This window comes from Saccopteryx bilineata, chromosome 2, assembly GCF_036850765.1.
Source record: "Saccopteryx bilineata isolate mSacBil1 chromosome 2, mSacBil1_pri_phased_curated, whole genome shotgun sequence".
Lineage (NCBI taxonomy): Eukaryota > Metazoa > Chordata > Mammalia > Chiroptera > Emballonuridae > Saccopteryx > Saccopteryx bilineata.
Genome location: NC_089491.1, coordinates 372,448,193 through 372,475,626, shown reverse-complemented (window position 1 = coordinate 372,475,626; position 27,434 = coordinate 372,448,193). Strand labels below are relative to the sequence as shown.

At 44.7% G+C, this 27,434-nt stretch overlaps 1 protein-coding gene across 1 annotated transcript; it reads right to left on the bottom strand.

Annotated features, from left to right (window-relative positions):
- Positions 1 to 563: 563 nt before the first annotated feature.
- On the bottom strand, positions 564 to 27,345 carry RETREG3 (reticulophagy regulator family member 3). The gene is made up of 9 exons (XM_066263578.1): positions 27,044 to 27,345; positions 10,533 to 10,639; positions 8,418 to 8,448; positions 7,364 to 7,490; positions 6,648 to 6,732; positions 5,157 to 5,294; positions 3,993 to 4,075; positions 3,249 to 3,381; positions 564 to 2,497 (listed from the first exon to the last, which is right to left on the bottom strand). Exons 1-9 carry the CDS (start codon positions 27,280 to 27,282, stop codon positions 2,040 to 2,042), a joined length of 1,401 nt encoding a protein of 466 aa, XP_066119675.1. The 5' UTR covers positions 27,283 to 27,345; the 3' UTR covers positions 564 to 2,039.
- Between the last annotated feature and the right edge of the window lie 89 nt (positions 27,346 to 27,434).

Sequence of the window (27,434 nt, the reverse complement as noted above, 5' to 3'; positions counted from 1 at the left end):
GAAGCATGGTGTTACTTTTAAAACCTTATTACCTAAAATCTCAACCTTTGAAATGTCTCCTCACGTTTAGGGGGCATTATCAAGAATTAGCATTGATGGAGGCTGGCCAAGAGTACCAATTACACTCATGTCTGGGCTGTCCTGGGTAGGGACAGTAGCCTCAAAGCATGGTGGTTGTTCTGACCACAAAGGAAAAACAGGGATAGGCAAGTGGGTCCCTCACACCTGGGCTTCCTCTTTTGAGGATCTCACCTTCTCAAATTAATCGCATACCAAATTAACAATATAAGGCCTACCTAAGGGTAGGACACCATTCGACATTAGTCTCTGAAAGATTGTTCTCATACAAGATTTATTCCCCAGCACCCTCCCACCCCAACCCCGATTCACAGTGGAGGACTAAGATTCAGAGCAGGATCCCCCAGGTACAAGAAACACCTTCCAAAGATTTTGCTCTCCTTCCTTCCCTCCATAACTCCCAACACCTGAGGCTACACACACTCATGCAAACACACAAAATCCCACTCCTTTCTCCCTCATCTCCCACTTTTTCCACATCAGAGATCACCTGTAAGACATCTGGGCTCTGAGAAGAAATGAGGTGTCCAAAATGTTTGACAAACCTAAAGTGGGGAGATGCCATTACCCCTGTCATACAATGGTGACTACGAAACAGGCACCTAGTTCTTCTCACTTCTCACTGTTAACTATTTTTACTTCCTGGCCTCTACCTTATCAACCATGAGCAAACATGTTAGCACACTCCCACCTGTAGCACACGAAAATAGGCTCTATCCAGCATCCCTCACCCAGGTGTGGGGTGTTGGGGGAGTGGTCCCTGAGGATCAGCAAAGGGTTAATGCAGAGGGAAAGAGGACAGGAGAGTGGCCTGAGCTCTGATTAGGGAGGCAGAGAGAGGGTGTAAGCTGGCACAGGTTTAGAACTAATTACCAATTTTAGTTTTTGTCTCACATGATTTTACTAGGGGCAGTCTAACAGATACCCCTTAGAGGGGGTCTCCGCTCATTACAGACACATTCTTACTAACTGGGCTCATCCTTGAAAGAGGCCCTGCCAAGTTGGGAAGCAGTTCAATACAAAAAGTATTAAAGGAGCTGAAAACAGGGAGTAAGAATAGCTGGTGCAGAGGAACTGGTGGCTCCTCGAATGAACGCCACAGAGCCACTTGTAAAGTGCTACTCTGGCACTCCCCATGGAACACTGCTTCTCCAGAGGAGGAGCAGGGGAAGGAATAGGAGTATGGAAATGGGCATGGTATTGCTTTGCTAGTTGCTCAGGGTGATGGTCAAACAGAACCTGGGGTTAGCAGCACCAAAGACAAGCAGGCAGCTCCAGAAGACTCAGTGAGACCATGAGATAGAAAAGTACTCACCCTCCCAGTCAGCTGACCCCACGGTCCAAGGTAATGTAGAAGAGATCCACCCCCACATCATGTTCACATTTCTTAAATTTCACAAGCAGTATTTTGGAGCACTGGAGGTTAGGCCTTAAGAAATGAGGATGAACTGGGGCAGAGGGAACAGGTCTGCTCTGCAGAACCAAAGGGCAAGCTTGCTTAGAAAAAGACAAATCAAATCATAGCTTAGCAAGAGGATGACAATGTAACTCTTCCAGCTGCTGCCTGACTTGAACCTCTAAGGAGGTGATGAAGGAGGAAGGAAAGGAAGGACTCTTCTACCACTGAGGGCCCCTGAGCACCCATACCTAGAAGCAAACAGCAGCACCCCCTCAAAGGGGAACCCCTGACTACTTTGTTCTCCAAAAGTACCATCCTGATGGTGAGAAGCCTCCCTAAGGAAGCACAGTCTCATGTTAGTGACTGAGCTCAGAAATGGGTGTCCAGCTGGGAGCAGGGAAGTGGCTATCCACTCTCAGCAGGCCTCTGAGCATCAGCCAGGCCACCAGCATACAAATATAATTCAGGGGGTAGGACCTGGGTTCTTCTCTTGCCCCTTCACCTTTAGTGGGATGAGGAGAAAAACCCTAAACCACAGTGACCCCCAAAAGGAGTCTGTGCCTCAGTGGCTCCTGGAACTGGCAGGGTCCAGCTGATTCAGCTCTGACTGGTCCAAAAGTTCAAAGTCATCCCCCTCAGCATCAGTGTCTAGGTCTGAGCTGGGGGCCCGGAGGAAACCTCTGGTTGCTCTCCGGGGAGGTGGGTCAGAAAGGCCTGGCTGGGAGGCCCCTGACAGGGCCAGCTGGATCACGCCTTGGGAGACCAGGCTGGCAAGGTTGCTGGTGAGGTTGGATCCTGCAGGCAGGGCACCAAGCAGGAGCTCCGGCAGTGCAGTCTCGTCCTGGCTGGCGGGGGGCACCTGGGGCTCCCTGGCCCCTGGTGGGGAACGGTACATCAAGCTGGGCATTCCAATGCTTGTATCATCCTCATCATCCAGGCCGGCAGGATCCACATTAATGGAAGGGAAGTCTGGAAGGTCTCTGGCAAAGGATTCCTCTGGATCACTGTGACCATCTAGGTCTGAGAGAATAGAAGAGCGTGTGAGACACAGTGACTGCCTGGCCGCAGCCCCATAGTCAGCTCCATGCAACCAGATTTTTCTACTCTGGATATCTAAGGTGAAGAAAACCAGCCCTGGCCGGTTGGCTCAGTGTTAGAGCGTCAGCCTGGCGTGCAGGAGTCCTGGGTTCGATTCCCAGCCAGGGCACACAGAAGAAGTGCCTATCTGCTTCTCCACCCCTCCCCCTCTCCTTCCTCTCTGTCTCTCTCTTCCCCTCCCACAGCCAGGGCTCCACTGGAGCAAAAAGTTGGCCCGGGCGCTGAGGATGGCTCCATGGCCTCTGCCTCAGGTGCTAGAATGGCTCTGTTGCAACAGAACGACACCCCAGATGGGCAGAGCATCGCCCCCTGGTGGGCGTGCCAGGTGGATCCCAGTTGGGTGCATGCAGGAGTCTGACTGCCTCCCCGTTTCGAACTTCAGAAAAATACAAAAAAACCCCACTGCATTGTCAGCTTTCCTCCTTCACTTATGGAATGCTGTGACCTCTACTGGCCAGATAACTTCCCATCTCTTCTTCGACTATGGCCCTCATGAGTATACAACCTGAGGCGACTAAAGAACTGAGGATTCCAAGGAGGGCAGCTGTGCCATCCTGGCTGTAGCCATACCCCTAAGGCTGCTCTGCCACCTGATCTACTAGTCAGAAAACAGGAGAGGGGAGGGCATGTATCCAGACAGAAGGGTATCAACTCAGACCCAAGGTTCCCTCACCTTCAGAGCCTTCTGTTAGAGGTGTTTGGCCCCGTGAAAGATTGAATGTGCCATTGTCTGTACAGGAGACTTCAGCATCTGAGTGCTCAGAGTCTGTGATGGCCAATTCCCTGGCAACAGTAGAATCATCCAGCTTAGGAAAGAAAAGACCAACATGCCTGAAGAGATGATGCCATTAAAAGCAGATGCAGTTCCCTAGAAATAGCTTTACGAATTACCTGGCCCTAAGGCTACCCTAAGGCCAGAAGTGTAACCAGGCACAGATGGGGACTTCCTTCAAAATCTTGACCATTTTTAGGCTCCCCGCACTAAGGAAAACACCCTTATTCATCAGTCTTGAGCACAGGAAAGAAAGCAGTCTTGGGAGTCAACCAGCCACTTACTCTTAAGCAAAATGATCCAAAGAATATTTTTCACAGGTGGCCTGGAGAATACACACACTGCCCAACCAAAGGTGAGCAGAGCTCTTTAAAAGATGATCACACCAGTTCCAGAAGTTCTGCCATGATGGTAGGCGTTAAAGGGAAACATGGAAGAGGGTATGCTGGTCACCAGGCTCAAACTGAGATCTATGTACAAATTCCAATATAATACTCTTTTCTCTCACAGGGGTTCCAGTTATGCTCATGTCTGGGCTCTTATGGGCAGAAGCAGGGTGGTACTTGAGCCCATGAGCTTACTGCCTAAATGTGAGGTGCCAAATGGTTAAAAGGGAGCTAACCGCAGCTCCCACACCCAAGATACCTGAGGACAGAAGGCAGCAAGCTCCTCTTCGCTATCACTGTGGTTGTCCATGGCACGCTCAGGGTGCAGAGCTCTGCGGCGCACTATGTGGAAAGAGCAGAAGGCCTGACAACCTTCCCTTGAGGGGAAGCCCCTGCTCACTTTGTACTTTGAAGGCATGAAATGAGAACCTAAGAGAACCAACCCATCTGAGTATGGCCCTAAGCCTGTCTAACAGTGCCCGAGGGTGGGATGCAGAGCCTAAGTGGAAAGATAAGTTGGTAACACAGAAGAGAAAGATCTCTCTTCCAACAGCTCTCCCTCCACTAGCCCCTCCTGACCCCCAAGCTTTTTTGTTCTGGATAGATGATCAACTACCAGGCTTGTCAACAGTTCTCAGGATCAGCAACGGGCCAACTGGATGTCAGGGTGGACAGGAGACACTATCATAGAGGCAAGGGGAGAGTCCCCACCTTAGTTAAGACAAACCTTTGGGACTGGTACTATTCAGTTGGCTGCAGCAGGGGAAGCAAGGCCTTAGTGACCACATGCAGAGCTCTTTGAAGGCCAGGGCTTAATGAAACACTCAACCTGATCAGACCACAGCAGAGAAAAGCTAGCATGACTTTTTACTGTGCTGGAGAATCTCAAGCTAGTACACTTCTGGCTTCTGAGACAGCAGTCTAAATCGTCTTTGGAAGACAGCTCTCAGTAGTGGAAAGAGGCCTGGCTTTAGGGTTTAAAAGACCTGTTCTGCCATTAATAACTGTGAGCTTCAATTTTCTCAACTGGAGAAGGAAAATAATACCACCCTCTTCTCAAGGTTGTTGTAGAGGTTAAATAAAATGCAGTATGGAGAGCAGCCAGCACAGTGCTTGGGCACATGGAAAATGCTTCATAAAAAGCAGCAAACACTAGGGATATCTTCACTGTCTTTTACTCAACATGGGAGCACTTTTCTCAGATTTGTTTAAAATAGGCATGTCTTGAATTCCAAATAAGAAAAATTGGTAAGCTTGACTATATATCCCTGGAATAAACCATCACTTTACCTACCACTCCCCACACACCAACCACACCTCATTTTTCCCATTTTCGAGGATCTACCCATTATGTTAGACCTACGGGCTTTCCTTCTCTTCCCCAAATTGTCCAAGTGGAAGGAAGCCTCCCCTTCACACTTACGTTGTCTCTCTCTCTGCTTGGACATCATGTAGCCGCGAACACTGAAGTCCAGCCGCTGCAGAGCAGGCTTCAGCTGTACATAGGCTCGGTCCCACAGTCGGTGGTACACAGTAAGGGGCCACATCATGACAGTGACAACTGAGAGGAGTAGGAAATAGTGGCAAAATGGAGAAGGAACTACACAAAACAGTCCTACCTGTCCCTCAGTTATTGTGTCTTGAGGGACTTAGACACTCAGTGTGGAACAGTTATGCTTAATTCTGCTGGTCACCTTCACTAGTCTTCCCTCCTACATAAGGAGGTTTTGTTGGAGGGCAGACACTTCTACAGCCGCCTACAGAGCTGATATACTGAGGGCAAAACATGGCAGTGTGATAATTTGCATATGGGTGTCACACTGAGCCATAAACAAGGCCAAATAGTAGCAATGCCTCAGAAACTACACAGCAAGTCATGTGAGCTTCTGATATATAACAGCCATAGCCGTAACTACTCAGTTCTTCCAGCCTCAAGCAAGCAGAATCCATGCCAATAGGAAGTAACTAAATTTATAAAACTGTGCTCCTGGGCGGGGGTGTTCTAGGGTGAAAAGGACCTAGAAGAGAATCCCCTGAGAGTTATGTTCTCCTGTTACACAATAAACTGACTCTAAAAATCCCCTCCTCAAATGGGGGCAGTCCTTTATAGTTGGTAATATATGTTAGGGGACCCTCGTCAATTTTTTGTTACTTTTAAAAAAGATTTTATTCATCTTAGAGAGGGAAAAGAGAGAGAGAAAGGGGGAGGAGCAGGAAGCATCAACTCTCATATGTGCCTTGACCAGGCAAAACCAGGGTCTCAAACTGGTGACCTCAGCGTTCCAGGTCAATGCTTTATCCACTGTGCCACCACAGGTCAGGCACCACCTCGTCAATTTCTAAAGCTGACTTGGTAAGATAAGGACTTTATATGTGGGGAGCCTGCTATAAAGGTACAAGGATATTTTCTTTTTTATTTAGAAATTAAATTTAATGGGGTGACATTGATCAGTAAGAGGACATGGGTTTCAGGTAAGCATTTCTACAGCATTTGAACTGTTGATTGCATTGCATGCCCATCACCCAAAGTCAAATCATTTTCTGTCACCGTATACAAAGATATTTTCATGACACTAAACAGGTCATGAAAAAAATAAAAAGGTTATTTCCTAGCCTGACCTGTGGTGGCGCAGTGGATAGAGTAGTCAGCTTGGAATGCTGAGTTAGCCAGTTCCAAACCCCGGGCTTGCCAGGTCTAGGCAGGTATGAGAAGCAATCAATGAACAACTGATGTGAAGCAACTATGACCTCACTCCCTCTCTCCCCACTCCCTAAAACCAATAAGATTTTTTAAAAATGGTAATTTTCTAGAGAATCAAAATAGAAAAGTCCTCTCCCTAGACCCAGAGTTAGCTGTGGCTGGAAAAGCTATGAGTAGAGTAAGCTGACAGAGGAAGGTATATGCCATACTTACGCATTAAATAGGACAGCAGGAGCCCAGGGATGTAGCGGCCCAAGACGGCCAAAAAGGTCAGTATCCCACAGCTCAGCAAGCAGAACTGGAGGAGTCAGGAAACACTATTAAGTCTGTGCTACATGGCAGGGGACTGGGGTGAGGATAGGAGAGAATGTAGAGATGTGCCTGAAATAATTCTTTACGAGGAAAGCATGGGCACATCAGAATGACAGATGTATTGTACCTAGCCACTCTGCAATCCAATGGTGCTTCTCTTTGGGAGGAAAAGGAGGCTATCCACTTCTATTCAAACTCCTTTTATGTGGCTAGCCCCATAGGGCTGTGCCTTTCATGCTGGAAAACTGGTTTGAATAGGACTTAGCCAAATATTGTCTCTAAAAGCAAGTGTTGGTGGTGGGTTTTTTAAAGTAACAACAACAAAAAACCCCAACAAACTATCACATGTTTAACATGACACGGAATGCACACAAGCAAGCTTTCTTTCTCATCTTGGGTCAGAAAGGTGGCCTAATATAAGTGGCAAGTGACCAAAGGAGTCATCAAGCTCTTTAGTCCCAGTGGCTCGTCAGAAGCCCTTTTCTATAACTTCCCTTTGTCTCTACAAAAGTCACGGTCTTTCTTGAATAAGGATATATATAGTAATGGGCTATTTCAGTATAGCATAAACTGAACTGAGAAGCCAGAAATGAAAGTGATAAAGGGAAGAGTCTTACCTTGCCTGGGTTTTGCTTTTTGAAAAGCAAAAGATTCCTTATGAAAATGGTCCCACTAACCCAGACTTCAGCTACATGGTGACAGAGCTCGGGCACGCTGAGTAACCGAGGGTGCACAAAGCCCCAGCTATGGAGAGAGAAGGGGGAGCTGTGAAAGGAGGGTGCTGAGGGTTCCCCCCATCTTGCTGTGTGGGCAGCCAATGCTTCCAGGTTTAAAATGGGGGCTGGGGAGTGGCTGTCCTAGGGGCTTTGGAGGTGAAGCATGGCTTTCTTCTTGGCTCACCAGGTTGAAACTTGAATTGAGGGACTATGAGGGCAAACTTGTTCTGACAACTCCACCCTAGAAGCAGGCAGCCCAAACCTCATGTGTAAACCTGCCACCAGCTCCAAGGCCCTTTGTGCTTAGAAACATCATCCCTGCACTCAACCATTGCAATTCACTGTGACTGCAATCCAGGGATAAAAGTAAAGCACAGTCTGACACCACTGCTGCTGAGAGGGGAACAATGGTGGAAATGCCCCTCTGAAAGAAAACAGAGCCAAACCAAAAATAAACCACAGCAGAGAAAATTTCTTGGGTCACACATATGGGATGAACGAACTGAGAAATGAAAGCAGGAGCTGTAAGACACAAGAAGAATCCTTGGCATGCAGAGCCAGGAACCAATGTGTTTTCTGACCAAGGAACGTGAAATCGCCCAAGGTAACAGAAAACACTAAATGGCCTGGTATAAAAGCTGGAAGACAAATGAAGTAAGTTGCCTCTAGGTTTTCACACTAGGGCTGGATAATGTAGCTAATTCCCTCGCATATCAGGTTATAGGGCACTATAATGTTTCTTTTTCAGAAACTTCCCTTGTAACTATCAGAGGACACTATCCATTTCAACATATTGCTGCCTGAACTTAAGGATTTGTTAAAATGATTACTTGGAACAGACTAGGTTCTCAGCTTACACTTTGTCCAGAACATGAGGTTAACAACATGGAACCATAATATTACAACAAGAGAATCAATCAGAGCAATAAAAAGGGATTTAATTAGTATTCCATACCTCTCATTGTCTAATGCGTCGGGTCTTGGCACTACAATATTAAAACAAACACCAGCATTAGTTGGTAGGGAAGACTAAACATGAAAATGTTAGGCTGTTGGTCTGACTGCTGAAGTTTTAATAGGTTTGGGAGAAAGAAATAAAAGGGAGACACTATGTTATACTGCCAGAGTTAGGGAGCTGTAGACAAGGTAATGATGCCTTTTGCTTGCTCATTTCTCCAGCAGAGTAGGGGTGGGGGTTGGAGAGGATCCCAATGGAGTATTAGGGCCCCTTCTAATTACTAAAGCTTAGAGCCAAGGTATACACAAAAAATAGTTCATCCCATCCCTCAAGTGTCAAGTTTATCTGGTTTGCCCAAACACATCAATGTGCACCAGGTTACTGAGGCATGTTATAACTACTCCAATCCTAGAAATCTGACTATTCTTTTGCAAAAGAAACCCATTAACTACAATGAATGATGTAAAATTCTTTTGACATGATTCCTTGAAGTCTCTGCAAAATAGAATGGGAATATATTTAAAAGCTGGATACTCTGGTTGGAATATACTGCCAACACTTCAAAATTAATACGTCTACCTGACCAGGGGGTGGCGCAGTGAATAGAGCATCAAACTGGAATGCCGAGGACCCAGGTTCAAGACCCCGAGGTTACCAGCTTGAGTGCAGGCTCATCTGGTTTGAGCAAAAAAGCTCACCAGCTTCAACCCAAGGTCACTGGCTCAAGCAAGGGGTTACTAGGTCTGCTGAAGGCCCACGGTCAAGGCACATATGAGAAAGCAATCAATGAACAACTAAGGTGTTGCAATGAAAAACTAATGATTGATGCTTCTCATCTCTCTCCGTTCCTGTCTGTCTGTCCCTATCTATCCCTCTCTCTGACTCTCTCTCTGTCTCTGTAATAAAAACAAACAAACAAACAAAATTAATACATCCAAAACCCACATCAACTTTCCTCGCTCCCAAACCAACTCCCACCAAACCAACTCCCTAGCCTGACACTGCTTATATCTGCTAACTATAATTCTATTCTCCTTCGTTCCTAGCTTTGAAATCCCAGTCGGCTTTTATCCCTTACTCTTCTAACCCATTCAGTCTTGATGTATTTTCCTCCTTCACAGCTCTCCAAACTATCTGCCATTTGTTTCCACAGACACTTCTACTAACTGCTTTTCACAAATACTGCCATAGTTTCCTATCAGGTCTCCCTCCTTCCCCCTTTTCTCCTTTCATGTGGTCCTTTAAAATGCTATCATAAAGTAATCTTTAATATCATCTCAGCATATAGCTCTAATTTAAAAAATCTGCCATGACCACTCACTACCTTAAGCCTAACTTGAAAGCCTTATAAAAATCTAATCCCAACATACTTTCAATTTTACTTCCTAGTACTTCTTTAATAACCTAGACACTCCTATGAAACTGATCGATTCCCTGCTCTCAGAAGATGCTTTGCAGCTTCTGTTTCCTCAGGCTCATCAAGCCAAACCCCTCTGGAAACACACTTTTCTCTCTACCTATCAAAATCTGTTGCTTCATTCAAGGCTTGAAGTAGGGCAAAAATATATGACAAACATACTAATCACAAATTGCACCATGACATCTCTGACACTGTTCTATAACTGTCATTTATTTTTTCTTATGTTTATGTATGTGTAATCATTAAGAAAGGAAACATATCTTAGAATACTTTATATTAGTATAATGCCTAGCTTTAGTGGTTTGCAAATAGACAATTTAAAATAAATTCCAGAGAGGCAAATTGATACTGCCTTAGTAAAGACATAGTATCCAATGAAGTGGATGGTTTTTTAAAAACTTGAGGTCTACTTACAGACTACTTATTCCTCAGGACAATTATGAGAGCAAGAATGTCTCAGGTGGCAAATACAGATTTCTTGAGCTTACCAAGGGAAAGGGCAGAACTCAATTCTAAGGAACTACATGCAGATGGAACATTATTAGCCTTTCAAGCGACTCCTTAAGCAAATAATTTGAACATCAAAAGATATTCCAAATTCTACATACTCTCATAAATCCCCAAAACTAAAGGTAAAAATTATAGGAAAGACCATTTTCAATTCAAAGTGTTCTAAATGCTACCAAACTTACCTTTTATTTCGGGCCAGATTTTGTTCTTCCATTGATCTATACACACTATGATCATCAAACTGAATGCAAGTAAAAATACAAGACGTAGGGATGTCAGTGCAAAGAACCTAGAAAGAAGGAGAAACAAGAAAGATCATTACCCAATTAAGCTGATTTCAGAAAAGACATATGTGCACTACAGGTTCTATAGTAAATAAGACTTAGAATCCTAGTTACATACTTTGAGAAAAATCACTCAAATTTTCTGAAATTCAACTATTTTATCTATGGGGCAAGGATAATAATTTGCTTCTATAAAGGACTAAACCAAATATCCTCTTAAAACCCCTTTCAACTTTTAAGTCTGTGATTCTATTAATTTTAGGGAGAAATTCATCCTGATAACAAGTTACAATGAAAGCAAGCATCTTTCTACCAAATTAGACCTGAGTGTAGGGCAACAAACTGACAGAGATGCATTCAAGAGCATTTAATTCAATTAGATATCCTTTGGGAACTGAAGTTCAAAAATGTAAAAGGATTTGTCAAGGTCACACAGAAAGCACTGAAGCTACATCTAAAAGCCAGTATTCAGAATTAACACCAATCTGTCTTAAACTCTTTCCAAAAACTGAAGAAGAGGGAAAACTGCTTGATTCATTTTATGAGGCCAGCATGACTCTAATACCAAAGCCAGATCAGACATTACAAGAAAACTACGGACAATATCCCTTACGAATGCAGATGCAAAATACTCAATAAGACACTAGCAAACTGAATTCAGAAGCATATTAAAAGGATTATGCACTGTGATCAATTCCTAGGATTTATTCCAGGAATGCAAAGGTGGTCCAACATACAAAAATCAATAAATGTAATTTATCATATTAACAGAATGAAATAGCCTGACCAGGTGGTGGTGCAGTGGATAGGGCATTGACCTGGGATGCTGGTCCCAGGTTCGAAATCCCGAGGTCACCAGCTTGAGCACAGGGTCACTAACTTGAATGTGGAATCATCAAAATGATCCCATGGTTACTGGCGTGAGCAAGGGGTCATTGGCTCAGCTGGAGGCCTTCAGTCAAGGCATGTATGAAAAGCAATCAATGAACAACTAACATGCACATTTAGCAGTTGATGCTTCTCATCTATTACCCTTCCTGTCTGCCTCTAAAAAAAATAACAAACCAGAGTGAAGGAAAAGCTAGTTCTTTTTTTTTTTTTCCTGAAGTTGGAAAGGGGGAGGCAGTCAGACAGACTCCTGCATGCGCCCCACCAGGATCCAGCCAGCATGCCCACCAGGAGGCAATGCTCTGCCCATCTGGGGTGTTGTTCTGTTGCAACCAGAGCCACTCTAGCACCTGAGGCAGAGGCCATGGAGCCATCCTCATCGCCCGGGCCAACTTTGCTCCACTGGAGCCTTGGCTGTGGGAGAGGAAGAGAGAGACAGAAAGGAAGGAGAGGGGGAGGGGTAGAGAAGCAGATGGGCGTCTCTCCTGTGTGCCCTGGCTGGGAATCAAACCCGGGACTCCTGCACGCCAGGCCGACGCTCTACCACTGAGCCAAAAGGCCAGGGCCAAAAGCTAGTTCTTATTTGAAGGAATCAATCATAAATCGAGTTCTGGCTGGGTAACTCAGTTGATTAGAGCCTCATCCAATGGTTGGATTCAGCCTGTTCACATGGGTTCGGCAGAACTGATACCTAATTTTTTGTTGAGTTTGGCTACTGGTTGTTAAAATGGCACTTGTCATCAGGGTTCTCTCTAAGGTGGGTACCTGGGTAGCTGCCCAATGTGGAAATAACAAATTTACATTTCTTACTTTTTTTTTTTAAATTTTATTTATTTATTTTTTTACAGAGACAGAGAGTGAGTCAGAGAGAGGGATAGACAGGGACAGACAGACAGGAACAAAGAGAGATGAAAAGCATCAATCATTAGTTTTTCGTTGCACATTGCGACACCTTAGTTGTTCATTGATTGCTTTCTCATACGTGCCTTGACCGCAGGCCTTCAGCAGACCGAGTAACCCCTTGCTGGAGCCAGTGATCTTAGGTTCAAGCTGGTGGGCTTTTTGCTCTAACCAGATGAGCTGCGCTCAAGCTGGTGACCTCAGGGTCTCGAACCTGGGTCCTCTGCATCCCAGTCCAATGCTCTATCCCCTGCGCCACCACCTGGTCAGGCCATTCCTTACTCTTTTTTAATGTTCATCTGCGCAACAGTGTTTTATAAGTGCCCGTAGTAATGTTTATTCCGTCCATAGGTGAAAAAAACTGCAAGTGAGGACAATCAAGAAGCAATATAGAAATATCTTAAATAGCCCTGGCCGGTTGGCTCAGCGGTAGAGTGTTGGCCTAGCGTGCGTAGGACCCGGGTTCGATTCCCAGCCAGGGCACACAGGAGAAGCACCCATTTGCTTCTCCACCCCTCCGCCGCGCTTTCCTCTCTGTCTCTCTCTTCCCCTCCCGCAGCCAAGGCTCCATTGGAGCAAAGATGGCCCGGGCGCTGGGGATGGCTCTGTGGCCTCTGCCTCAGGCGCTAGAGTAGCTCTGGTCGCAACATGATGACGCCCAGCATGGGCAGAGCATCGCCCCCTGGTGGGCAGAGCTTCGCCCCTGGTGGGCGTGCCAGGTGGATCCCGGTCGGGTGCATGCGGGAGTCTGTCTGACTGTCTCTCCCTGTTTCCAGCTTCAGAAAAATGAAAAAAAAAAAAAGAAGAAATATCTTAAATAACAGTTTTATTGTTTTTTGTCAGGTATTATTTAATATTTTTCATTAATATTTTAAAACTCTTATAACAATCTAGTTTTGTGTACCTCTTTTATTGTTCTTTTTTTACAGAGGCAGAGATAGACAGGGACATAAGGGACAGACAGGAACGGAGAGAGATGAGAAGCATCAATCATCAGTTTCTCGTTGCGCGTTGCGACTTCTTAGTTGTTCATTGATTGCTTTCTCACATGTGCCTTGACCGCGGGCCTTCAGCAGACCGAGTAACCCCCTGCTGGAGCCAGCGACCTTGGGTCCAAGCTGGTGAGCTCTTTGCTCAAGCCAGATGAGCCCGCGCTCAAGCTGGCAACCTCGGGGTCTCGAACCTGGGTCCTTCTGCATCCCAGTCCGACGCTCTATCCACTGCGCCACCACCTGGTCAGGCCTCTTTTATTGTTCTTAAGTATTAAATGCATGAAATAATAAACTACCTTTCAGTATACCATTTTTTTTATACTTAAAACGGTCATTAGGGCAGAGAACTGGTTGTTAAATTATTTGAATCTCACCACTGGTCTTCTCCTGATAACACCAAGGTTGCAAATTCAATCCTGGTCAGGGTATATATAAGAATCAACCAATGAGTCTGACCAGGCAGTGGTGCTGTAGATAGAGCATCAGCCTGGGATGCTGAGGACCCAGGTTTGAAATTCCAAGGTTGCTGGCTTGAGCATGAGCTCATTTGGCTTGAGTGCAGACTCACTAGCTTGAGCATGGGATCATAGACATGACTTCATGGTCGCTGGTTTGAGCTGAAAGGTAACTGGCTTGAGCAATGGGTCACTGGCTCAGCTGGAGCCCCCAGTCAAGGCACATATGAGAAAGCAATCAATGAACAACTAAGATGCCACAACTGAGTTGATGTTTCTCATCTCTCCCTTCATCTGTCTGTCCCTGTCTATCCCTCTCTCTCTTGCAAAAAACAAAAAAAACAAAAAAAACAATGAATGCATAAGTAATGGAACAACAAATCAATGTTTCTATTTTTACCTTCCTCTCTCTCTAAAACAAATAATAGCCTGACCAGGCGGTGGCGCAGTGGATAGAGCGTCGGACTGGGATGCGGAAGTACCCAGGTTCGAGACTCTGAGGTTGCGCGCGGGCTCAGCTGGCTTGAGCAAAGAGCTCGCCAGCTTGGACCCAAGGTCGCTGGCTCCAGCAAGGGGTTACTCGGTCTGCTGAAGGCCCACGGTCAAGGCACATGTGAGAAAGCAATCAATGAACAACTAAGAAGTCGCAATGCGCAACGAGAAACTGATGATTGATGCTTCTCATCTCTCTCTGTTCCTGTCTGTCTGTCCCTGTCTATCTCTGCCTCTGTAAAAAAACAAACAAACAAACAAAAAAAAACAAACAAATAATAAATATATTTTTTTAATTTTTCTGAAGCTGGAAACGGGGAGAGACAGTCAGACAGACTCCCGCATGCGCCCGACCGGGATCCACCCGGCACGCCCACCAGGGGGCGATGCTCTGCCCCTCCGGGGCGTCGCTCTGTTGCGGCCAGAGCCACTCCAGCGCCTGGGGCAGAGGCCAAGGAGCCATCCCCAGCGCCCGGGGCCATCTTTGCTCCAATGGAGCCTCAGCTGCGGGAGGGGAAGAGAGAGACAGAGAGGAAGGAGAGGGGGAGGGGTGGAGAAGCAGATGGGCGCTTCTCCTGTGTGTCCTGCCCGGGAATTGAACCCGGGACTTCTGCACGCCAGGCCGATGCTCTACCACTGAGCAAACCGGCCAGGGCCCAAATAATAAATTTTAAAAATATCATAAACTGGCCCTGGCTGGTAGCTCAGTGGATAGAGCATCAGCCCAGCATATGGATGTCCCAGTTCAATTCCCATTCAGGGCACACAGGACAAGTGACCATCTGCTTCTCTCCCCTTTCCTCTCCTCTTTTCTCCCTCTTCCTCTCCTGCAGCCAGTGGCTCAACTGGTTCGAGCATGGCCCCGGGCACTGAGGGAGGATAGGTTGGTTGGTCCAAGTTGAGTCAGCTTCAGGAGCTAAAATTAGCTTGGTACTCAAGCATCAGCCCTAGACAAGGGTGCCAAGTGGATCTGGTCAGGGCGCATGCGCAAGTCTGCCCCACTATCTCCCCTCCTCTCACCTTAAAAAGAATTCATAAATATTTACAAACAATCTGGGAAATCTGAACACTGACAGCACAATTTAATTATCGTTAATTTTTTTTAGGTGTGATGTTATGGAAGTTACATTTTTAGAGTTCCTATTTTTTATTTTTCTGAAGCTAGAAACGGGGAGAGACAGTCAGACAAACTCCTGCATGCGCCCGACCGCGATACACCCGGCGGCACGCCCACCAGGGGGCTACGCTCTGCCCACCAGGGGGCGATGTTCTGCCCCTCCGGGGCGTCGCTCTGTTGCGACCAGAGCCACTCTAGTGCCTGGGGCAGAGGCCAAGGAGCCATCCCCAGCGCCTGGGCCATCTTTGCTCCAATGGAGCCTCGGCTGGGGGAGGGGAAGAGAGAGACAGAGAGGAAGGAGAGGGGGAGGGGTGAAGAAGCAGATGGGCGCTTCTCCTGTGTGCCCTTCCCGGGAATCGAACCTGGGACTTCTGCATGCCAGGCCGATGCTCTACCACTGAGCCAACTGGCCAGGGCTAGAGTTCCTATTTTTTAGAGATATATATCAAAATATTTATGAATGAAATGACATGTGTCTGGGGTTTGTGTCAAAATAATAGTTTGGGCAAGGAAAAGGGTGTGAGAAAAGATGAAATAAGATTGACCAGAGTTAAAAATTGCTGAAGTGGGGTGATAGTATATGGAATTTTTTTCTTTTTTTTTGGAGAAAGAGAAAGTAAGGGAGAGAGATGAGAAGCATCAATTCACAGTTATGGCATTTTAGTTGTTCACCGATTGCTTCTCATTTGTGCCTTGACCAAGGGGAATGGGGCTCCAGGTGAGCCAGTGAACCCTTGCTCAAGCCAGCAACCTTGGGCTTCAAGTCAGTGACCATGGAATCATGTTTATGACCCCATGCTCAAGCCGGCAAGCCTGTGGTCAAGCAAGATGAGCCTGCACTCAAGCTGGTTGACCTCGGGATTTCAAACCTGGGACCTCAGCATCCCAGGTCAATGCTCTATCCACTGCACCACCACAGGTCAGACCATGGGATTTTTTATTTGTACTATTCTTTCCACCTTTGTGTATATTATAAATTTTTATAATATATTTTAAATAAAAACTAGTATTTACGGCCTGGCGTGCAGGAGTCCCGGGTTCAATTCCCGGCCAAGGCACACAGGAGAAGCGTCCATCTGCTTCTCCACCCCTCGCCCTCTCCTTCCTCTCTGTCTCTCTCTTCCCCTCCTGCAGCCGAGGCTCCATTGGAGCAAAGATTGCCCGGGCGCTGAGGATGGCTCTGTGGCTTCTGCCTCAGGCGCTAGAATGGCTCTGGATGCAACAGAGTGACGCCCCAGAGGGGCAGAGCATCGCCCCTTGGTGGGCATGCCGGGTGGATCCCGGTCGGGCGCATGCGGGAGTCTGTCTGCCTCCCGTTTCCAGCTTCGGAAAAATTAAAACAAAAAACAAAAACAAAAAAACATAACTAGTATTTATGAGTCTTACAATTGTAACACCCACAAGCCTCTAAGGCAGTGTCCTGAAGTAAGTATCTAGTCCAGGGCTGATTTCACCAGTCTGTGGGGAAGTAAGTATAGAAATTGAAAGTAAGCATATAGAAATTTGTATAACAATCTGACAAGTAATTTTGAATCAAAGAATACATTTGGGCTTGTATTCTTTTTTTTTTTTTTTTTTTTTAAGTGAGAGGAGGAGAGATAGTGAAGCTGACTCTCACATGCATCCTGACCGATCCACCTGACAACCCCATCTGGGGCCAACGGTCAGGTACTGAGCTGTTTTTAGCACTTAAGGCTGATGCGCTCCCAAGGAGCTATCCTCAGCACCTGGGGCCAATGCTCGAGCCAGTCAAGCTACTGGATGCAGAAGGGCATAAAGGAGAGATGGAGAAGAGGGAGAGAAGGGGAAAAGGGAGAGAAAGGGGAATGGAAGGGGGGAAGAAGCAGATGGTCACTTCTCCTGTGTACCCTGACCAGGAATCGAACCTAGGATGTCCATTCGCCAGGCTGACACTAACCACTGAGCAACTGGCCAGAGCCTGAGCTTATATTTTTTGTGCCTTTTAAACTTAATTTTTCTAACAAATAATTTATTTTGTATTATCCAAAGGTATCTATATGCAACAGATTGGAGAAAACAGTGTATTAGTCCTCACCACAGAAATGGTTTGAGATTGAAAGGGAAGCTGAATGCATCACCAGATTGGTGGTTCAGCAGGGCAGTTAGGCATGGCTTTTAAAGTTAGTCTGGCTGGCCGGACCTGAGGTAGTGCACTGCATAGAGCATTGACCTGGAATGCTGGGGTCACTGGTTCTAAGCCCTGGGCTTGCCCGGTCAAGGCACATATATATGACAAGAAACTGCTGCCAGTTGATGCTTCCCACTCCTCCTCTCTCAAAATTCAACAAATAAGTCTTTTAAAAAAGTGTTAGATTTGCTTGAGTTTAATTATCTGAACAGCCACTCTATTAATCATGTGACCTTGAATAAATTACCTTAACTTTTTAAATTTGCAGTTTCCTCATCAATATGTGATTTAACAATAATAAATCTTGCAGTATTGTTTGTAGGTATCAGAAACAACATACTTAACCACCTAAAAAAAATCATACTTGACCTTGCTAAAATGACAAGAAGATACAAGTCACCTAATACACTGTCAAGTTGAACAGAACTTCTAGTCAATTTTACAACGTAGAAGTGTTATTAGCTATTATCACAGCAACTGATCCAACAAGGGTAATGATGACCAAGGTGGTTACAAAGGAGCTCTTTTCAACTCAACATGACCTAATGACTTGACATAATCACCAAACAATAACAAGAGTACAATCCTTATAAAATATTTTTTGACAGTGAAAGATTTTATTTTTTCTTTTACTTTCATCCAAAACATACCCTTTTCTGAAAAACACAAAAGTACATTGATGGCATTCTTATAAAGAAAAAGTAAATGATAACTAAACTGAAAATCAACCATAACTCAAACAAAAGCTTATATGATATTATGTGAAAAGATTTACAAGTAGATATAGGGCTCTTAATCTTAGAAAATAATAATTCAAGTCACACAAATATATGTTAAAACATATTTTTTAAAGTTTTATTTGTGTGTATATATAAATACACAAATATAGAGACTGGCAAAGAAACTTTCATTTTTGTCTCTAGACATTTTTGTACTTTTTTTTTTTTTTGAGAGAGGGAAGGAGGGAGAGAGAGACAGGAACACAGAGCTGCTCCCACATGTACCCTGACTGGGGTCTCCAGCAGGCAACCTCTGTGCTCAGGACAACACTTCAGGCAACTGAGCTATCTGGCCAGGGCTTAATTTTTTTAATTCATTGACAGAGACAGAGAGAGGAAGGGAGAGAGAAAAGAGGGGGAAGGGAACCATCCATTTGTTCTTCCACTCAGTCATGCATTCACTGGTTGCTTCCTATGTATGCCCTAATCAGGAATCGAACCCACAACCTTGTCATTTCGGGACCACACACTTAACTGAGCAAACCGGCCAGGGCAGTACTTTGTTTCCAACAAACACGAATCCATGTTATATAATTTTAAAAAACTATACAAAGAATGAGAATTGGAAAGAAACAAGAACTTAGAAAGCCAGTCACCAGTGACAAACTTATTCCAATTTTGCACCCCACCACTTAAAGGATACGGTAATTATATATGATATTAAAGAGTGAAAGCAGCTTAATAGAAATAAGCTTCTAGAGTTGCAACAGGCCATTCATCTTCTCTCCAAAGCCAGGTCATCATTCCAACAAACAAGCAAACTTAATAAGACTAAGGATAGGGCTCTAGAGCTTCCAGCTCCTTAGTGCTGCTGCTTCCATGTCCCAGGAGCAAGATGTGCTGCGACTACTGTTTTCTCCAGAGTACTTGAAAGGGCTCTCTGGGGAGGCCATCTACTCAGTCTGCAATCTCCACTTCCCAGATCATGATTACTAACACAAACATAAACTGGAGGAGGGCAGGATATTAAACTCACCCAAGAAAAGGTCGGTTTTCCAAAAATGAGGCAATAAAAATGTTCCTTCAAGATCTGGACTATTTTAGTAGTCTGCTATAATCCCCCCACTTATGCTTCAACTCAATTCCACAATCATTTGAGTGCCTATTAAATGCCAATGCCTAGTAAGCAGGCCAGTTACAGAAAAGAGGAAAGCATGGATGTTATTCCCAAGTGAATTTATGTGTCTGTGTGTTTGCAACATAACATGACATGGTAATGATAGCAAAGAAGAGGACATCTAAGCTGGGATTTGAAAGACAAATGGTAAGAAAACACAGCCAAAAGGTGTAGGGAAGAAGGAAATGACATTCAGATAGGGAGAACAGCCAGCTGGCATAACATATTTAAGACAAGTAGTTTGACAGAACTGAGACATAAAGAACAGAGGGAGAAAATGACTACAGGGAGAGGCAGAAGTCAGATCATGATAAAGGGTATTGAATTTTAAAGGTGAACTAGTAAAGAGTTTCACAAAATGTGTATTTTCTGCATCATGAAAGCTAACATCACCTGACCTGTGGTGGCGCAGTGGATAAAGCGCCGACCTGAAATACGGAGGTTGCTGGTTCGAAACCGTGGGCTTGCCAGGTCAAGGCACATCCAAGAAGCCACTTGATACTTCCCACTCCTCTTCCCCCCCTTTCTCTTTCTCTCTTCTCTCTCTAAAATCAATAAATAATAAAGATAAATTTTTTAAAAAAGAAAGCTAATATCTTCTTGAACAAGATTAATTAATCTACTAATTAATACTGGTCCACAAGTCAATTTTAGGACCAGATGTATCCTTTTCTTGAACAAGACAATGAAGGAACTTCAGAGAAATAAAGAGTTTTGTGTGGTATAAAATAATATTTCTTGGGAAAATAGTTTCCTCCATATAAATAAAAACTTAATTAATAGAAAGATCACCTCAAACCACTAGAGTTGACCCCTCCTAGGTAACTAGACAATATCAATGTTCCCTCAGAATCTATCAAATATAGAAGAATACAGATAAGCATGTACTCCTTTTCCACCAGCCCTCAACACTAAATTCCTAAATAAAAAGGGAGTCTCGATCTCGGATAGTTGTGTTTTGGATATACAAAGGGTCACACTGTCCTTGTCATTTTATGGAGGCAACCTGAAAGCCTAACTGTAAAAAACTCTGCAACTATTAGCAAGGACAAGACATAACTGAAGATAAAGTACTTTTGAAACTGGCATAGGTAAGGGATGGAAGAAGCATAAGGGAAGACTCCTCTGGATTAGTTTAATCCTGCAGTGTCTATTCACACAGGCCAAAATATTTACATACTGCTTTCCCAGTGTACAAGTTTGATAAGACAACATGTAAAACACTGTTCAGCATAATCATCATGAGAACATCCCAATTTAGCAAAAACAACTGTAAATGCTGTCAATTCTGGATAGTCACATATGAATTATTCAAACTGGGCACTGCCAATAGGCCATTATTACTCCTTCTACCCATTGTGAGCCTATAATCAATTTTTCCTTATGATATTTATTTTTCTTATTTCTAAAGGCAAGCATGTTGACTGAAGAAAGGTTAGAAAATATAACTAATCAAGAAAAAAATGAAATTAATACATCTATGAATAGTCTTGCAAAAAAATTTTTTTTGAACCTGGATCTGATCAAGCCTCTAGATCCAACTACCAATTTACAGAACATACATAGCACAGGGAAACATGTTAAGCCACGGATGAGGATGCAATCAGCAAAATCCAGTCTGCAGGACACTTTACCAGTCTATAGGGCACTTTACAGGACAAACTGGTTTCTTCAATAAATACACTGCAAAAAAGGGAAAGAAGACTAAAAAGGGAACCAGCGAAGAGATGTAAAAGAACAATTACAACATATGGACTTTATGGATCCTAACCCAAAATGCTTTAAAAAAAAATTTATGAGAAAACTGAAAATCTGAACACTGATTGAAATTATTAATTTTTTTCATGTGAAGTAGTAGTATTTTTAAAAGATTTTATTTATTGATTTTAGAGAGGAGTGGGGGGGGGGCAAGAAGTATCAACTCCTAGTTGATTGCCTCTCGTCTGAGCCTTGACCAGGCAAGCCCAGGGTTTCAAACCAGCAACCTCAGCATTTCCAGGTCACCGCTCTATCCACTGCACCACCACAGGTCAGGCAGTTGTATTTTTTAAAGTCTAGTTTTAGAGAGACATACTGAAACACAGATTAAATGATATGGCATCTAGAATTTGCTTCCAATTCAAGAATATGGAAAAGAACTGGGGTGTGGAAGACATAAAATTGGCCAGGAAGTGAAAATATTTTAAAGTTGAGTATATGGTGGTAAAAATATTATTCTGTCTACTTATGTATGTGTTTTAATGTTTTTTTAAAAAAGTTTTTTAAATGACCCATTATCCACATATATACCCCAAAATGTGAACAGAGGTTATGGTTATTCCCTTCATTTAAAAAGATAGGCACAAGAAAACCCTAAAAAAAAAATAAAAAAAATATGCACATATAAGAACCAAAAAAAAGCAAAAAAATATATATATGCACATATAAAAACTCCATGGAAATATATGGCATATCTGGTTTTAAAACCTTCCTCTTTATTTAACAATACATAGATATGTTTTCCTATATCATCAGAAAAGCATCACTTTTTAAATGCTTGCATCACACATATATACAATTAGTATTTTAAGCCTTTTCCTAACTGAACTGTTTCCAACGTCTGATGTAATGAAGTAAAGCTGAACTGTGTATCACTGTGTATACAGAACGTATGTCTCTACTTAAATGGACCTTCCCTTCCATTTCCTGTTCCTCACTATTGTTTCTTACTCAAATTATAACCTTTTAAATCAGAATCTCTTTATACCTTTAATCACTTTTTGGGTATTTAAAAAAAATAATGCTTTTTTTATTGAGAGAGACAGAAAGGAGAGAAGGAGGACATGAGAAGCATCAACTCATAGTTGCCTCACTTTAGTTGCTCACTGACTGCTTCTCACACGTGCCTTGACAGGGGGGGGGCGGGTATCCACAAGCCCAGCCAGCATCCTGGGCAAGCCCGCACTCAAGTGGTGACCTTCAGGTTTCGAACTAGGGACCTCAGCATTCTGGATCAATGCTCTATCCATTAAGCCACCACTGGTCAGATTGGGTCATTTTTTTAATTTGAGTAGATTTTTTTTTTTGGGGGGGGGAAATACCTTGTGTTTTTTCCATCATGAACACAATGGATTCCATAATAACTCCTAGAATATGGTATGGTTAACTCAGCCTAGTGACTGTAAAAGCAGACCCCAACAGGGAAACAGGTTGTGGAGTCCTCTAAATCAGCATCTGTAATGTAAAGACCACTTAGAATCATACAATATTGAAAACCAGAAAGGAGTTCAGCAGTCACCTAGCCCTCCTTGAACTGTATGCTCTTCATACATTTCCAGGGCTCCTTTGCCCTCCCCATTATCTACGAGGTCTCATCCGAACCAAAAAGTTACTCAAATATGTTCTTTTCTGATCTTGTCAGAATACACTCTTGCTGACTCATATTCTTCCCCCAAATCACTCATTTATAGGTGATGTTGAAGATAATGAAAATACAAGCAATTGGGGGGAAAAATAGAAAGAAAAAAAAATCAAACAAAAAGAAAAGGAAAGAGGCCCTGGCCGGTTGGCTCAGTGGTAGAGCGTCGGCCTGACGTGCGGCAGTCCCGAGTTCGATTCCCAGCCAGGGCACACAGGAGAAGTACCCACCTGCTTCTCCACCCCTCCCCCTCTCCTTCCTCTCTGTCTCTCTCTTCCCCTCCCGCAGCCGAGGCTCCATTGGAGCAAAAGATGGCCCGGGCGCTGGGGATGGCTCCTTGGCCTCTGCCCCAGGCGCTAGAGTGGCTCTGGTCGTGATGGAGCGACGCCCCAGATGGGCAGAGCATCGCCCCCTGGTGGGCGTGCTGGGTGGATCCCGGTCGGGCGCATGCGGGAGTCTGTCTGACTGCCTCCCCATTTCCAGCTTCAGAAAAATACAAAAAAAAAAAAAGGGAAAGAAATTATAAACTATTAAAAAGGAAGGCCTGGCCCTGGCCGGTTGGCTCAGCGGTAGAGCGTCGGCCTAGCGTGCGGAGGACCCGGGTTCGATTCCCCGCCAGGGCACACGGGAGAAGCGCCCATTTGCTTCTCCACCCCTCCGCCGCGCTTTCCTCTCTGTCTGTCTCTTCCCCTCCCGCAGCCAAGGCTCCATTGGAGCAAGGATGGTCCGGGCGCTGGGGATGGCTCTGTGGCCTCTGCCTCAGGCGCTAGAGTGGCTCTGGTCGCAACATGGCGACGCCCAGGATGGGCAGAGCATCGCCCCCTGGTGGGCAGAGCGTCGCCCCATGGTGGGCATGCCGGGTGGATCCCGGTCGGGCGCATGCGGGAGTCTGTCTGACTGTCTCTCCCTGTTTCTAGCTTCAGAAAAATGAAAAAAAAAAAAAAAAAAAAAAAAGGAAGGCCTGACATGACTGTTATTAGCCTAGTAATAATAACATATCTGTGACCAGAAGCAAAACGGGCTGGAAGATCTCTGATTAAATCACCGTAATTTCTCTGGAGCCTGAAAGAAATTATATAAAAAGCAAAAACCTTGAAATACCGTAGTGACAAGGTATCTACATCTACCTCTATCTTTTATGTTTGTTTGTTTATTATGATGTAAGAGGGCACATTCAGATACAGAAAAACCTCCACTGAGAATACAGTACATGAAAAGATAAAAGTCACCTTTCTGAATTCTGATTTTTTGTACTCCTACCCAATCTTTTAACACCCAAAATGTGTAAAACCTCAATGATCAATCATTATTCAAAACAAATAGTGAAAAATATTTCCGATTTGATTTCTCTCTGATCTCCTTCATTTCCTAAACACTTAAAATGACCAAGAATTAAACAGTCACTCTGCAACATTCTACAAAGTGAACTGTCAACACCCATATTCCATATGATGCTACTGGAATGTCAACTCTGACTTTCATTTTGAACCTCAAACTACCTTCCAGGAAGCACCTTTACTATAAAACAATCCTGTGCATTCCAATGCCAAACTACATTCGCCTCTGGGGCCTTAACATCACCAGTCATTCTGTACCATTCACAGGTATGAGTCCTCTCCATAAAGGGCTTACCCATTTGCTTTCAGTGTCAAGAGACACACCCTCATTTTGCTACATCTCTCCCCCACCTACTTCCAGTGTGATGGGAAAGTAACAAGAGTAACTGTTCTGGATACACAGCAAACTACCAGGAAATGCCAGAGATCAAGACTGATCAAAATAATGCTTTAATGGGAGACCAGGAGTAGGAAAGGGGGATCTGGGTGAGATTCTAAATACAGCATACACTGTTACGGGCAAATTAAGACTAACACTATAACATTTAAAGATGTGTCTCAAACAGAGCAGCTCCTTCTATGTAGACCTCCAACTGCATTTTACTTCAAAAATCTCTCTCAGGCAAGGGGTATGGAGAAAGTCTCCTCATTCCCCTGCAAATGAGGTCTTTTTTACGTTAAACACACACGCACAACTTACATGCTACTTGATCCATGTGCATTAATAAACCCTTGGTTTATCAGGATTTGTTTAAATCCTGACAAAGTTCTTATACATATATCATATCAGCCAGTCACACTTACATACAAAGCTGGTTGACTGAGGACCAACTTTTTTTTCCTATAAGTACAATCCCAATTTAGGAAATGAAGTTTTGACTGAATGGTCTGGAATTTGGGGTTGGGATAGTGATGCAGAAGGAAAACAGAAGGAAAAAACAAGTCATTTTGTTAAACCATCCTGAATGAGGTTACACGTTTCGACAGAACAAGAGAGAAGTAGGTACCTGGGGATCAAGGAAGAGGACTGACCACCCAAAAATGAAGAATGGTATAAAAAGAAAAATTATCATCAAGTTCCTAAAGACTCTGGAAGCAACAAATGACAGAGACAACTGTGACAACTTTAACCTGAGTCTCCTTCAAACTGTGAGAGTATTAATAGTTGAACTCTGTGTCTTCCTTTTTTTCTTTACAGAGACAGAGAGAGAGTCAGAGAGAGTGATAGACAGGGACAGAGAGAGATGAGAAGCATCAATCATCAGTTTTTCGTTGCGACACCTTAGTTGTTCATTGATTGCTTTCTCATATGTGCCTTGACCACGGGCCTTCAGCAGACCTTGTAACCCCGTGCTCGAAGCAGCAACCTTGGGTCCAAGCTGATGAGCTTCTGCTCAAAGCAGTTGAGCCCGTGCTCAAGCTGGCGACCTCGGGGTATCGAACCTGGGTCCTCCACATCCCAGGCCGACGCTCTATCCACCGTGCCACCGCCTGGTCAGGCTACTGTGTCTTCCTTTCAATGACCTCGAAAATGTTTTTGCTCCAGCTGACTGAAATCTTTCAGAGAAAGAATAATAAATGTTTTGGGGTTTACATTTTTCTTAATTCGTTGATTTTAGAGCGAGAGAGAAACATCGATTTGTTGTTCCACTTATTTATGCTTTCACTGGTTGATTCTTGTGTGTCCTCTGGCTAGGGATAGAACCCTCAACTTTGGCATATCAGGACAACGCTCTAACCAACTAAGCTACTCGGCCAGGGCCATAAATGTTTTGGTTTTAAAACCAAGAATTTTAAAAGGTAAGCCATTTTGAACAAAAATTAAAACATTTTTGGAAACACACATCATGTTCTGTTTCAGGCTTACCCAGGATAGCCATTTCATTCAGCTGCTGAAGCCCCCCTATACCTCAGTTCCCTGGGAATTTGATCAATACTTCCCTAGATCAGCTTGGCAGATTCTATGAAGACCTTAGTCCACTTTAGGTGATGACAAATTAGAGACGCAGCAGTTCCATTTTGACAGAGCATGACACATACAGATTCTTAAAAGTATATTTATAGTCCCACTTTTCCAGCACAGGAAAACACACAATTAGATATATCCTCAATTTTCTTGCTGCTAAACCATGGCTAAAAACGCCTAATTCCTTGGAACTAGGAAGAGTTGCAATCATAAATGGCTTTTAAATGGGAGAAATCTCACAATCACTACTTCATAACTGTTCTTTAAAAGCTTGTAACTTTCAAATTGCAGTTTTGGAGGCGCTCATTGACGCTCAGACTTCACAAACTTCCTTGAGTGGGCGAAAGGATATCTCAACATGCTAATGCTAATTCACATCGCTCAAGTTTGTTTTCTTATTATACCTCTTCAAGATCTCATGCATCTACCCAAATAACTACTAAAATCTCTGGAGACAATCTTCTAACCACATTTGAGCAAACAAGAGAAAGGAGGTGATGGCCTTAAGGGACATAGCTTTCCCTGGCTAAAATGAGGCGCCCTCACTCACAGCGAGCGGGTCAAGATGTTACCAAAAAGCTCCTGCCAGATGTGCGGGGCGAGGGTGCGGGGCCAGGTAAGCAGGGACGACAACTGGAAGGCCCTGCGGAGAACTGCGGTGCCAAAACTCGCAGGACGGATGGAGTGGAAGGTGAGGCAAAATTAGGCAGGTAAGGAAGGAGCCAGTGCAGCGAAGAAAACAGGGGAGGCGAGAGGTGGAGCTCTAGAGAAACCTGACGAATTCGCGCCTCGGAGAGTTTCCGAGGGTCCAGTTTCTCACCAGAAAGCTGCGTTCAGCCCCAGGCACCACAGGGCGCTTCTGGCTGGCCGCTCCCACACAAGGGCCGCCTGCACCCGGCTCAGCAGAGGCTCGTAAGGCCCCAGCACCTCCACCAGGGCCCGCTGCGCCGCCTCAACCTGCTGGTCCCGCTCCAAGGTGCCTGACATGGCGCCGTGGCCCTTGAAAGTCGGCCCCGAGGCTGGGTCTGGGGCCGCGGCCAACCCCTCTGCCTCCGCCATCTCCCCCCGGCAGCCACCACATCCGGGGCCGCGGCCCGACAGTGACAATAACACCAACTGCGCAGATGCGCGATTCGGCGCCGGGGGGGGGGGGGGGGGGGGGGGGGGAGGGGAGGTGGCTTCCCTTAACAGTGCGCCTGCGCAAGGGCTCC